Source organism: Lampetra planeri, unplaced genomic scaffold, assembly GCF_965212315.1.
Source record: "Lampetra planeri unplaced genomic scaffold, kcLamPlan1.2.h2 scaffold_436, whole genome shotgun sequence".
Taxonomy (NCBI): domain Eukaryota; kingdom Metazoa; phylum Chordata; class Hyperoartia; order Petromyzontiformes; family Petromyzontidae; genus Lampetra; species Lampetra planeri.
This window is the reverse complement of record NW_027615259.1, coordinates 43,440-54,235: the sequence shown is the minus strand read 5'-3', so window position 1 is coordinate 54,235 and position 10,796 is coordinate 43,440. Positions and strand designations below refer to the sequence as shown.

The following is a 10,796-nucleotide window of genomic DNA, read 5'->3' as shown; positions in this document are numbered from 1 at the left end:
GAACGTCGGATGACGTTTTCTTAGAAACGAATAATCATTGAAATGTGGCACGTTTGGCAGTGACACGACCTGTTGACCGGTAGTCACTTTAAGGAAATTCCTTTCTAAAGCTGTCGATTATGTCATTATACGCAGCAAAGGCTCAGGTGTGATTTCAGCTAAATTCACACAGGAGTAGGGAGAATAAGAACATCTGTCCAATATGTCAGCTTCCATGTGAACTGAATGTGGTCTGCTCTAGTCAACACGCAATGTGCAGCAGACTTCTCTAGTAAAACTGTGCTTGTGTGTCCAGAGAGTGATTTGGCAGTGTTGCCTTAAACTTGAATAACTGGAGGGAGGTGCTATGAATGCTTTTACAGAGAGCCTAGTGGAGAATTCCAAACAAGAGTGAGGTAGTTCTATGTAATTCTGCTGAGAGATGTCCATAGACAACATAATCCATCACCACATTCTATAATATAATATAAATAATACTAAATTGCCATATACAATATATCTGTCCCAAAATCAAATAGTTTCTTTCCATATTAAATTTCCCCTCTTAGTTTTTGTGTAATTTAGACATAAATTTGTGTAACAGACATACAATTACATTTTATTTGATTTCTAATCTGCAGGAGCTGACGTCGTGTTTTGGGATGGCGTCAGACATACTTTCCCAAAACCATGGGTTCCAAGGGGATCATGACATTTTACCCTACTACTGAGGAATTCAAGAACTTTTCCCGCTACATTGCATATATGGAGTCCCAAGGAGCACACAAAGCAGGCCTGGCCAAAGTAAGTACTAATACAACATTATCACATAATAGGCCTTACCAACACCCATTTGTATGCAAAAGACTGTCAGTTGTTATTTTAAATTCTTCCATGCATATGTTGATAACACACTACCATCACAGAAAGAAATGCTACTTCTCTATAAAAAGCCCAACAACAACATAAAGGAGAGTAACTCACCAACTTTTTTTGACTCAGATTGTCCCACAAAGGAGTGGAAGCCTAGAAGATCCTATGATGATATAGACAATTTGATGATACCTGCACCCATTCAGCAAGTGGTGACGGGCCAGTCAGGCCTTTTCACCCAGTACAACATTCAGAAGAAGCCCATGTCTGTGAAAGAGTTCCGCAAGACTGCCAACAGTGACAAGTAAGAAGTGCAGAAACAATATGACTAGGTTGTGAAATTTGTGATACTTGTGGTCGTTTTGTCCTTCTGATGCTGAAAGTGTATTTGTGCATCTTTTTTAATATTCTGTTCATGCCTCTTAATAGGTTCTGTAGCCCTCACTATGATGACTTTGAGGAATTGGAAAGAAAGTACTGGAAAAATGTGACATTCAATCTCCAATATATGGGGCAGATGTCAATGGGACCCTCTATGACTCCGTGAGTGGACGTGATGTTGCTCTCTGATATTCCTCCATTGACACTTTTTCTGTTTGGAGTCTGTCACATTATTTGCACCATGGTCCAAGTGAAAATTCAGTTGTGATAGGCTTTATTGTGGTAATTCCATTACATATAAGTAGTTATTTGATATCTATTAATCAATTCTCAGTTTTAAGTTACTATGTTGTACGTACAGTGTGTAAGTACACTGTGCAGAAGGCAGACGTGTCCAAACGCTTCAGCCTCATACACTGAACTTATCATTTACGTTTGATATTTTATGTACTCCCACAGGATGTCAAAGAGTGGAACATCTGTCATCTGGACACAATTTTGGATACTGTGGAATGTGAAAGTGGCATCACCATCGAGGGTGTAAACACACCCTACTTGTATTTTGGCATGTGGAAGACTACCTTTGCATGGCACACTGAGGACATGGATCTCTACAGTATCAATTATTTACACTTTGGAGAGCCCAAATCATGGTAAAAAGAAAACCAATTTTCTGATCAGACGCATTCAATATTCTTTAACGCATGTACAATTAGTAATGAATTCCACCTTTCATGTAAATGTGTACAGGTACTGTGTTCCGCCAGAGCACGGAAAAAGATTGGAACGTCTTGCTAAAGGTAGGAGACCACTGGACAATGAGCGATCCACGAACATGGAGTATCAGTATGTCACCTACTTCTGTCTCATGTTTTTTTTTTTTAGGTTTTTTTCCTAACAGTGCTAAAAATTGTGAGGCCTTTTTGAGGCATAAGATGACTCTCATCTCCCCCTCGATACTGAAGAAATATGGGATCCCGTTTGAAAAGGTATGGTGTTGTCGTGGGATGTTACTGCAACATTATAGAAGCAAATTTTTCATTTAATTTAACTATACATTCAAATAGCGTATTCTCATATCATTGTTTTTATGTCCTTAAGATTACTCAGGAGGCTGGTGAGTTCATGGTAACGTTCCCCTACGCCTATCATGCTGGGTTCAACCACGGTTTTAACTGTGCAGAATCAACCAACTTTGCCACTGAGAGATGGATTGAATACGGCAAACAAGCGGTTTTGGTGAGAAAAATTCATGTTCAGCACAATGACACATTCTACAGCAGACTATAATCAGCTTATTCTACACGTGTAAATGAAATCAATTTATACATTTAAAATGTAGGAGCAAAGACATGCATGTTACGTACGACATGTTACATGCAGCATCATTGCATATCATTCTTTTTATGCCTTTTTACGTCTGTCCTCCTTCAGTGCTCATGTCGTAAGGACATGGTAAAGATCTCCATGGATGTATTTGTGAAGAAATTCCAGCCAGATCGCTATGAACAGTGGCTAGCTGGGCGGGATGTTGTCCCCATTAACCACTCACGGCCTACCCCAGAGGCCAAGGAATTCCTAGGGGACTCCTTCAATGACATCACCAGCGGTAGCACCAGTTGTACTTTGGAGAGCTGTGGGGAGGACGGAGAGCGAAAGAGGTGGGTCAAACACTGCATGTGCATTTGTAGAGTTATTTAATGTCTAAAGGGTATTTTTCAAGCCATGAGCTAAAATAGGATAATCATTTAGTAAAGGCAGTCGTGATGCTTCAGAAGTTTTAATGTTGTATAAGGTATTGGAAGGGACAGTTAATTTATCACATGTAACAGCTCGAGCTCAAGTGGAACACTTCCCTTCTCAACTGTATGACATCCTTTGTTAAAGTCTGAATGTGGTGACTCCTCAGCTCTACACAAAGGATTGAGACCAAGAGACACAGGGGTGTGTCTGCAGGTGCCTGAGGAAGTTGTTCCTAAGGAGGAAGATGAGGGAATGGAGCAGTACGGGAAACGTCCCAGGCTAAGTCTTTTACCGCCACGTACTACATCACATGATGGCAAGAGGAATAAAGGTAACGTGACCGGACTGTTTCTGTACCTGTGCTAAAACATGTTGAGAGTAGGGCTGCAAGAAGTAACTTGTAGAAGTACAAAAATTGATTTATAAGATTTGAGTGCATCAGTAGATGGACCCCTGGATCGGTTAACACATGTGATTTTATTTACAGGCCCACCGAAGTTGGTTGTCACGCCCACCAAGCTCACGTTAACGGATCCATTTCACAGGGGCTTAAGTAACAGTGATGTCGGCCGCCCCCCTCACTATACAAAGACACGTGCACCTGCAATATCATGTCAGTCACAGCCCAGAAACGGTGATCGCTCGATGACGCCGACCTGGACAGAAGCTACAGGGCAGCCGGCTCGTAAAATGGGGGTAGCCAGCTTGCTCTTCCATAGGACTTTAAGTCCAAAAGATACTCTGCTGGTGCACAACTACACTCTTGAAAAGCATCAGCCTCATACGCAGCTCCAGGTCCACAGCTACGCCCGAGAGCATCAACCCCGTCATCTCCAGCTCAAAGCCCCGACACTGTCAGACAAACGGGTCCAGTCCGTGTCTCGGGCACCAGGCAGTGAAAAAAACGAGTCGCTGCCAGAATCCAAAATTGTTGTTACTGAAGTCGCTGTCAGTGAATCTGATGCACAAAGTCTTGTTGAGAAGAATCAAGAAAAGGACAAAGTCGCACTTCCGATGCCCGTTCAATCTCAGGTTGTCGAACAGTGGCCTGATGCTGATCCTATCAGCAGGACGCCTCCCACTCAGATTCAACCCATACAGATGAACTCAGTGGAGTCTCCCAAGAACAACAAACGGAAGGTATGTTTTGAATAGACCAGCCATCGTATCAAAGACGTTTCTGATCAGTCAGTGAGTCAGTGGCAGTGTCAGTCTAGTGACACATGCATGTTTCAGCTTGTGCAAAGTTTAATATTGCATGCGCTGTGCACTGATTGACCTCAAACTCTCCTTGTACTGCTTCTTGTACAGAGACATGTACTACCTGACCTTACTGAAGGGGGGGCTCAAAGAGAGAAGACATTGCTCGTAGCCCACACTTAAAGAAACTTGTTGAGGATGTGCAGAAAAATAGATGAAAAAAGGAATCACTTTTTCACTGTTAATAGTGCAGAATTCAGTCATTTAAGAACACAATATAATACAACTTAAGAACACATGTCAGAGTGTACTAAAACAAAAGGAACAAATAGTAGAGGCTCAGGGATATTTTCCGATGTCATTTTCATGTAATAAAAGTTGAAATCTGTGTAATAACATGTATTAACATCAATGACCTAAATAAAACCTTCTTTGGTTGAATTACGCATCGAATGTAGGTTTCAAGATGAAAAAAAAATATGCGTTTGACACACTTTAAATTAGATGTAAATAGTAGGATGTTACTGTTAACGCTGATGACACAGCAAAATCAGCAAGAGGCGTGACTGTAGTTTGTGGTGGCTCTGTACTGGTCTGATGTTTTGTCCCAAGCTTCGCTTTACTAATCAAATAACTGTGATGCTTGGCAGTTAAGTTGATCAGGTTTTCTTTGAAAAATCAGCCGTGAAGGTTCAATATTATTCGTGCTGTTCAAACCACAGACAAACCAATGTCCGCTTGTGGATAGCAGCATTGTCATCTTGAAAGACACCGTTCCTGTCAAGAAGCCAATGCTCGATGAGGTGACGGTGATGGCTCAGAGTCATTACGTAAGTAGTCATGAGATGGAACCAGGTTCTCATGTAGGATCATGTTTATCTGGACATGTGTGGACACCGGTGCAGAGCCGTCAGTATGCATCACAAGGGCTCATAGCTAAGTGGACTCTGTTCAATTGCTTTCTTTTCCTCGCTCCAGCAGGTGTCAGAAGAACAGTCCTACTGCAAGTCTGTGGTAAAGAAGCAACAGCAGCAAGCACAGCTCCCCAAACTTCCCCGTCATCATCCACTCTTCAGAGACGCCCAAAGTGATGATGGTACACGATTTACTGTGTAGATAGATTAGCTTGTTTAATTATCTTTATTACAGACCCAAATAATACATTATAAAATGACGAAATGATAAAAAAAAAATATGTACTGATGTCCCGAAGTAGACTTCAGATGTTCTGCCATTTTCACCTTTTGTTGTCGCATTTAGTTGGTGTGATCTTCTATTTTTTCCTATTTTTAATACTTGATCAATAGAGGCGTATGTGGACGTGGAGGTCGAGCAGGAGGAGAAAGAGGAGTGGGCAAAGCCTCTAACCCAGCTGTGGCAGTGTCGGCCCTATAACCTCCAGAAGGAGCAGGAGTACAACAAGAGAATGGGCGAGCAGGCTCCTTACTGCTCCATCTGTCTGCTCTTCCACACGCACCATCAGGTGAGAAATGATTAGAGACGTGGAAGTTTGAACATCAGTTTGACATTTGGTGTGACATCAAACACACAACAGAAACTTCATAAGTTCTGTTTTAATTTCTTAAGTAGAAAATATCTGAAAATGGCGCATTAACTACTGCGTGTGAATCTCTCCGTCTTCAGTCTGACTCCAGGAGTGGTAATCCCAGTGTGACACTGGTGAACCGTCATGGACGCCAGTGGTCCAAACCACTCATCCCCGAAATGTGTTTCAATACCCAAACCAGCAAGACCAGTGATGGTGGTGAAGGTCAGCTGTCCAACCCACAAGTAGGGGAGGATGGCACCAGCCGGCTGGTCAGCTGCTCTCAGTGCTGCGTCCGTGTACATGCCAGTAAGACCCTGTCCTGTTATCTGCTGTTCATGAAGTGGATGCATTGGACACTTGAGTATTTCAAGCTCAGTGGCACTTCACTGCTCATGGCATGTTAAAAATGAATTGTTTTTTTCAGCATGACAGGATGCTTCCTGTCGAAGATCGAAAGAATCTTCCTTCATGTTGAAACAAAACATTGAGTTCTGTTATATAACATCCACACAGATTTGCTTTAGGGATTGAACCTCATTTTGTCTGAGAGCTCTGTGAAGATGATGTGTCTGTCTCTCCTGCTCAGGTTGCTATGGTGTTTCTGGGGATGAAGCAGAGCTCGACAACTGGCTGTGTGCACGCTGTGAGGCTGATGCCACCACAGAGGGTTTGTTGTAACTTCCTTTATCTCATTTTTTATCTATTGAGAGTGTTTTGTTCTGTGAGCCATTGGTTGAAGAATATATTTCTCTTAATTTTGTAGCAAAAAATGATTTAAAAACTTTGTACTTTTGTACAAATGAATACCTTGATCCAGCAGGGGGTGACACGGTGCGCTTTAATTTGATACTGATTCTGTGTCTGGGTGTTTGTCTGCACATTAAATTCATAAACTGAATGAGTTATTTACATAATGAAGATTTTATTGCACATATTAAAATCTAGTGTTACATTTTCTACAGGTATTTTCCTTTCTGAAACACACACACACACACATATACATGAGTCTGTACATCCATATTTAGAAATGAAAGGAAAGTTAACTGTTGTTACAAGTAACAGACATGGTTTGATGCCTCCTCAGGATTGCTGTCTGTGTTCCCTCAGAGGTGGAGCTCTGCAGAGAGCAAACAATGACAAGTAAGCAGCCAACATGTCTGAGCTGTACGACTGACGTGTCAATCTCTTGAAAGATTGTGTGCCTGTGTCTTGATGATGTTACGTTGCAGTCGCTTCTTACAGCTGTTTTACAGCTGTGTAGCTTTCCCACTGGATGGGAATGTTACAGCATTAGTGGCTAATAATTTCCAGATGTTGTCTGTCTGTTGACTGTTGTCACCACGTTTGTCTTTACCTCAGGTGGGTTCATGTGCTTTGTGCCATCACTGTGCTGGAAGCCCGTTTTATCAACATCACTGAGCGACGGCCCATTGACCTGTCTGCGATCCCACTGCCGCGGTTCAAACTGGTAAGTTAAGTCTGGTTCAAGTGTTTACTTTTAAAATGATGTTACTGTTCATGTACTTCACTCCCTTAGTTTCTTTTCTCTGCCCCCCCCCTCCACCTTGTTCCCTACCTGTGTTTCTCCTAACACTTGTGCCTGTCCTTGGTAGAAGTGTGTGTACTGCAGGAAACGGAATGAAGAAGGAAGTGACGGGCCTGCTGCGTTCAGTGCTCCCATGGCCGCTGCTCCACAGCATTTCACCCCACGTGTGCTCAGGCCGCCGGCATCCTCATGCACCCGGATGACTGGCCATTCATCGTCTTCATCACCTGCCACCGGCACAGAGCCCCCGTCATCCCTGAGGTACGGCAGCTCCTCCTGCCTTCTGCTACCAGAGTACATCAGTGACGTGACAGGTGACCGATAGGTGAAGTCCAGCCGAGCTCTGAGCTCTGTGGACTCAGGTCAGATAGTCGAGCCCCGAGTTCAGACTGAACAGGGTGAAGCAGCATTAGGCTGTCATCTGCACACAGATGGAACAAACTACCGACACATGTGAAATCATTTCGGTTCTCAAGTGCTTATGATGAGCTCTTTGAAGGCATTTTAGAATTTTGATTGTTTTATTTCGTCTTCACCTTTTTAAACGTGCAGCACATAGAGTTGCCCTGCCTTGCCTTGATGGTATTTGAGGCTCCGTTGCAATAATGTACAGCGAGTGACCCGAGTCACTTTGTATGTCCTGAACACACCTTTTACAGTCTGCAGCATGCAGCTCCACCTCTGATCATCTGTCTTTGGTTAACTTATTCAAGCTGAGCACTTGATGACTCTCGCTGAGCTTTAAAGAGTGATACGCTTCTGTTCCACAGCGCAACAAGGATTCCATGCAGCAGCTGTCGGTGGGCCAGAGGGTGATCTGCAAATATAGAAACGGACGATACTACCAGAGCGAGGTGGTGGAGCTGACCACAGCCACCTTCTACGAGGTCATCTTTGATGACGGCTCATACAGCGACAACCTTTTCCCAGAGGACATCGAGGTTATAAGACTTGATTTTCATCGTCATTCACTGCGTTGTTTCAATTTCTCTGGGAGAAAAAGAGTCACTGATCATACAATTTGAGAATTTCCCATTTCAGTTCTAGATCGAATAACTGGTGAATACTTTATACACTGTATATCTCCCTCTCTCAGTGCATGTAACCAATTTGTGTTTGTTCTCCTATAGAATCGGGACTGCGTCCAACTCGGCCCCCCTGCTGAAGGTGCTGCTGTTCAAGTGCGTTGGACAGATGGGTTACTGTATGGGGCCAAGTTTGTATCGTCACACTCCATCCCCATGTACCTCGTAAGTCAACTCCTACACCTCCCAGACATGAATGTGGTGTCCTAGAGACGTGTCCAAACCAAACCTCTACTGACCTCCACTAGGAGTGTGTTTGTATTCAGATGACAACTGCTTTCAATTGTACTCCGTGGTTTGAGTTGAATTTCTGAACCAGTGACTGGTTTTCAGACGACACAGTTTGTATGTTAATGGTTTCACTTTCACTTACAATCACAGGTGGAATTTGAAGATGGATCCCAGATAAGTGTCAAGAGAGAAGACATCTACGCTCTCAATGAAGATCTTCCCAAACGGGTCAAGTCTCGAATGGTACCAGACAGAAACCCCGCTGCTTTGATTCATGCTTGTTTTAGTCAGCGACGTCAGTGACAGATGTTTGATCTCTCCGTCTCCACAGTCGGTGGCGTCAGACATGCGTTTTGAACTCTTCGCGCAGAACGACGTGAAAAAGAACTCCAAGCGCCAGCGGGTCATCAACTCCCGATACAGAGAGGACTACATCGAGCCCGTCATCTATCGCGCCATCATGGAGTGATGTCCGTGTCTCCTGCCTGTCCTGGTCCTGGTTTCCCCTTCTCCAGCTACTGCTGAGAGGACCGCCCCCCCCCCCCCCATTGTTATTTTGCTTCCACAGCCTGTCAGGCTACATATTTATAAATTACGGCTGGGATTTGAAATGACATTAGTGTGCATTGATTTCCTTAAACCTTTGTTCGCCACCATCTAGATTATGTTTCTAATTTTTTTTTTTCAATTTTCAACTTTTTTCAACTTTTTTTGGGGACAAAGCCATCAGTGGATTATTACAACAAAGGGTTTGACTATCAAGATGCATCCTTTGTCCTGCAGCTTTACAGTTGATGTGTTTTCATGTTAAATATTTCTTGGATAAAAGGAGGCATAGCCCAGCTGTCGACGACAACTTTTAGATTTTAGATTCCATCTGAAGCTCACTGTCGCCTCTTCCCCCATACGATTCGGCCTGTTTTTTCACAGATCGCCATCAGATTGTATTTTTGTGTATTTGGATCATGTGGAGAACGTCCTCTCCATCGCTCACCTGCACCGACGTGTGTCAGCGTGTCTACTGTGAAAATAAAAGAAAAGCGAGTCAAGAGTTCAGGGCCCCAGCCTTACATTTGAAAGGGCCATAGGGTGACTTGTAATTAATGTGATTACACTTATTTATGCGAGTGCATTAAGGTGAGAACAAAGCTATTTTGTCATGCCCTGTAGAAAACCTCAGATGTATTTATATTTATTATATTGATAGCTTTTCAGACACCCTGTTCTATTTTTCAGGCTGGTTTTCATTTTTTGCCCTTCAGGTTTAGATGGTGTGAATGCTAATCTGGGTCATTCCTGTCTCAAAGCAAGATGCACTTACTCCATTGAAAATGTATCAGACACATGGCCTCCAAGATGAGGCTTTTTCATATGTTTGTTTTTGCTCTGAAAGCTGGCTGTAGAGGTGTAGTAAGGCCATAGATCAGTGCCAGATCAACTATCCCATAGTGAGGGAATCCTTCTCAAGCTTAGTTTCCTTTCCTTTGAGTCAGTCTAGAGAAGAACGGAGGCGTCTCCTGGGGATGTAGTGTGCATATTATGTCTAGCGCCGCCCTTCTAAGTCCACTGTTTTTGATCTGGTTTAATTTGCATTGCTATCAGAGGTACCATCAAATGTGTACACCCTTTGTAAACATCAGTGCTTTGAGTAAAGTTTGGTAAAAGAAAAACGACTGTATAACTTGTGACTGTCGATAATTGCGAATCACGAAAGTGTGTTAAAGCATTAAACTATTCACATGAACAAAAGTAAAATTAGGATGTTTTAGGTCAAAATTAACATCAGTCAAAAAAAAAAACATCAGAAATGATTAAATACACTCAAAATAAGATTTATTTGCATCTACTCACAGAAATCACAAGTATTGTAAAGCTGTGCCTCAAACAAGTTCTTTTGGCATGTTTCATTTTTCTCCTAGTGTTTTTTTTATTATTTAAACACACACACAGACAAACCTATGTAACAAAACCAAACATGTCTTAAAGCATATTCAACAATTCAGGATGAAAACGTAGCACCTTGCTGCAGTCGCTGTGATTGTACGACTGGTGGAGCGGATATTGAATGAAGAGCTGGCCGTGACGACACTCCTGCCTCTTCTTCCAGACAACGTGATAAGAAAATGTCTGCTGTCAGATTCAACAGACAAGATTTCAAAGACCCTACCAACCATATCCACAGTGCTCCTGAAACAAAGATGTCCTTCAC

At 42.8% G+C, this 10,796-nt stretch overlaps 1 protein-coding gene across 1 annotated transcript; it reads left to right on the top strand.

Annotated features, from left to right (window-relative positions):
* The first annotated feature begins 641 nt into the window (after positions 1-641).
* Positions 642-9,056, top strand: LOC144741146 (lysine-specific demethylase 4A-like). Its single transcript, XM_078623772.1, is given in 26 exon segments — positions 642-667; positions 669-787; positions 982-1,156; positions 1,282-1,349; positions 1,352-1,395; positions 1,693-1,886; positions 1,984-2,033; positions 2,119-2,222; positions 2,335-2,472; positions 2,668-2,894; positions 3,143-3,176; positions 3,178-3,307; positions 3,641-4,116; positions 4,899-5,006; positions 5,158-5,272; positions 5,484-5,659; positions 5,821-6,031; positions 6,312-6,396; positions 6,788-6,865; positions 7,085-7,193; positions 7,339-7,365; positions 7,368-7,532; positions 8,042-8,212; positions 8,402-8,521; positions 8,738-8,830; positions 8,919-9,056. Coding segments are annotated over 26 exon segments (3,381 nt in total).
* Positions 9,057-10,796: the final 1,740 nt, after the last annotated feature.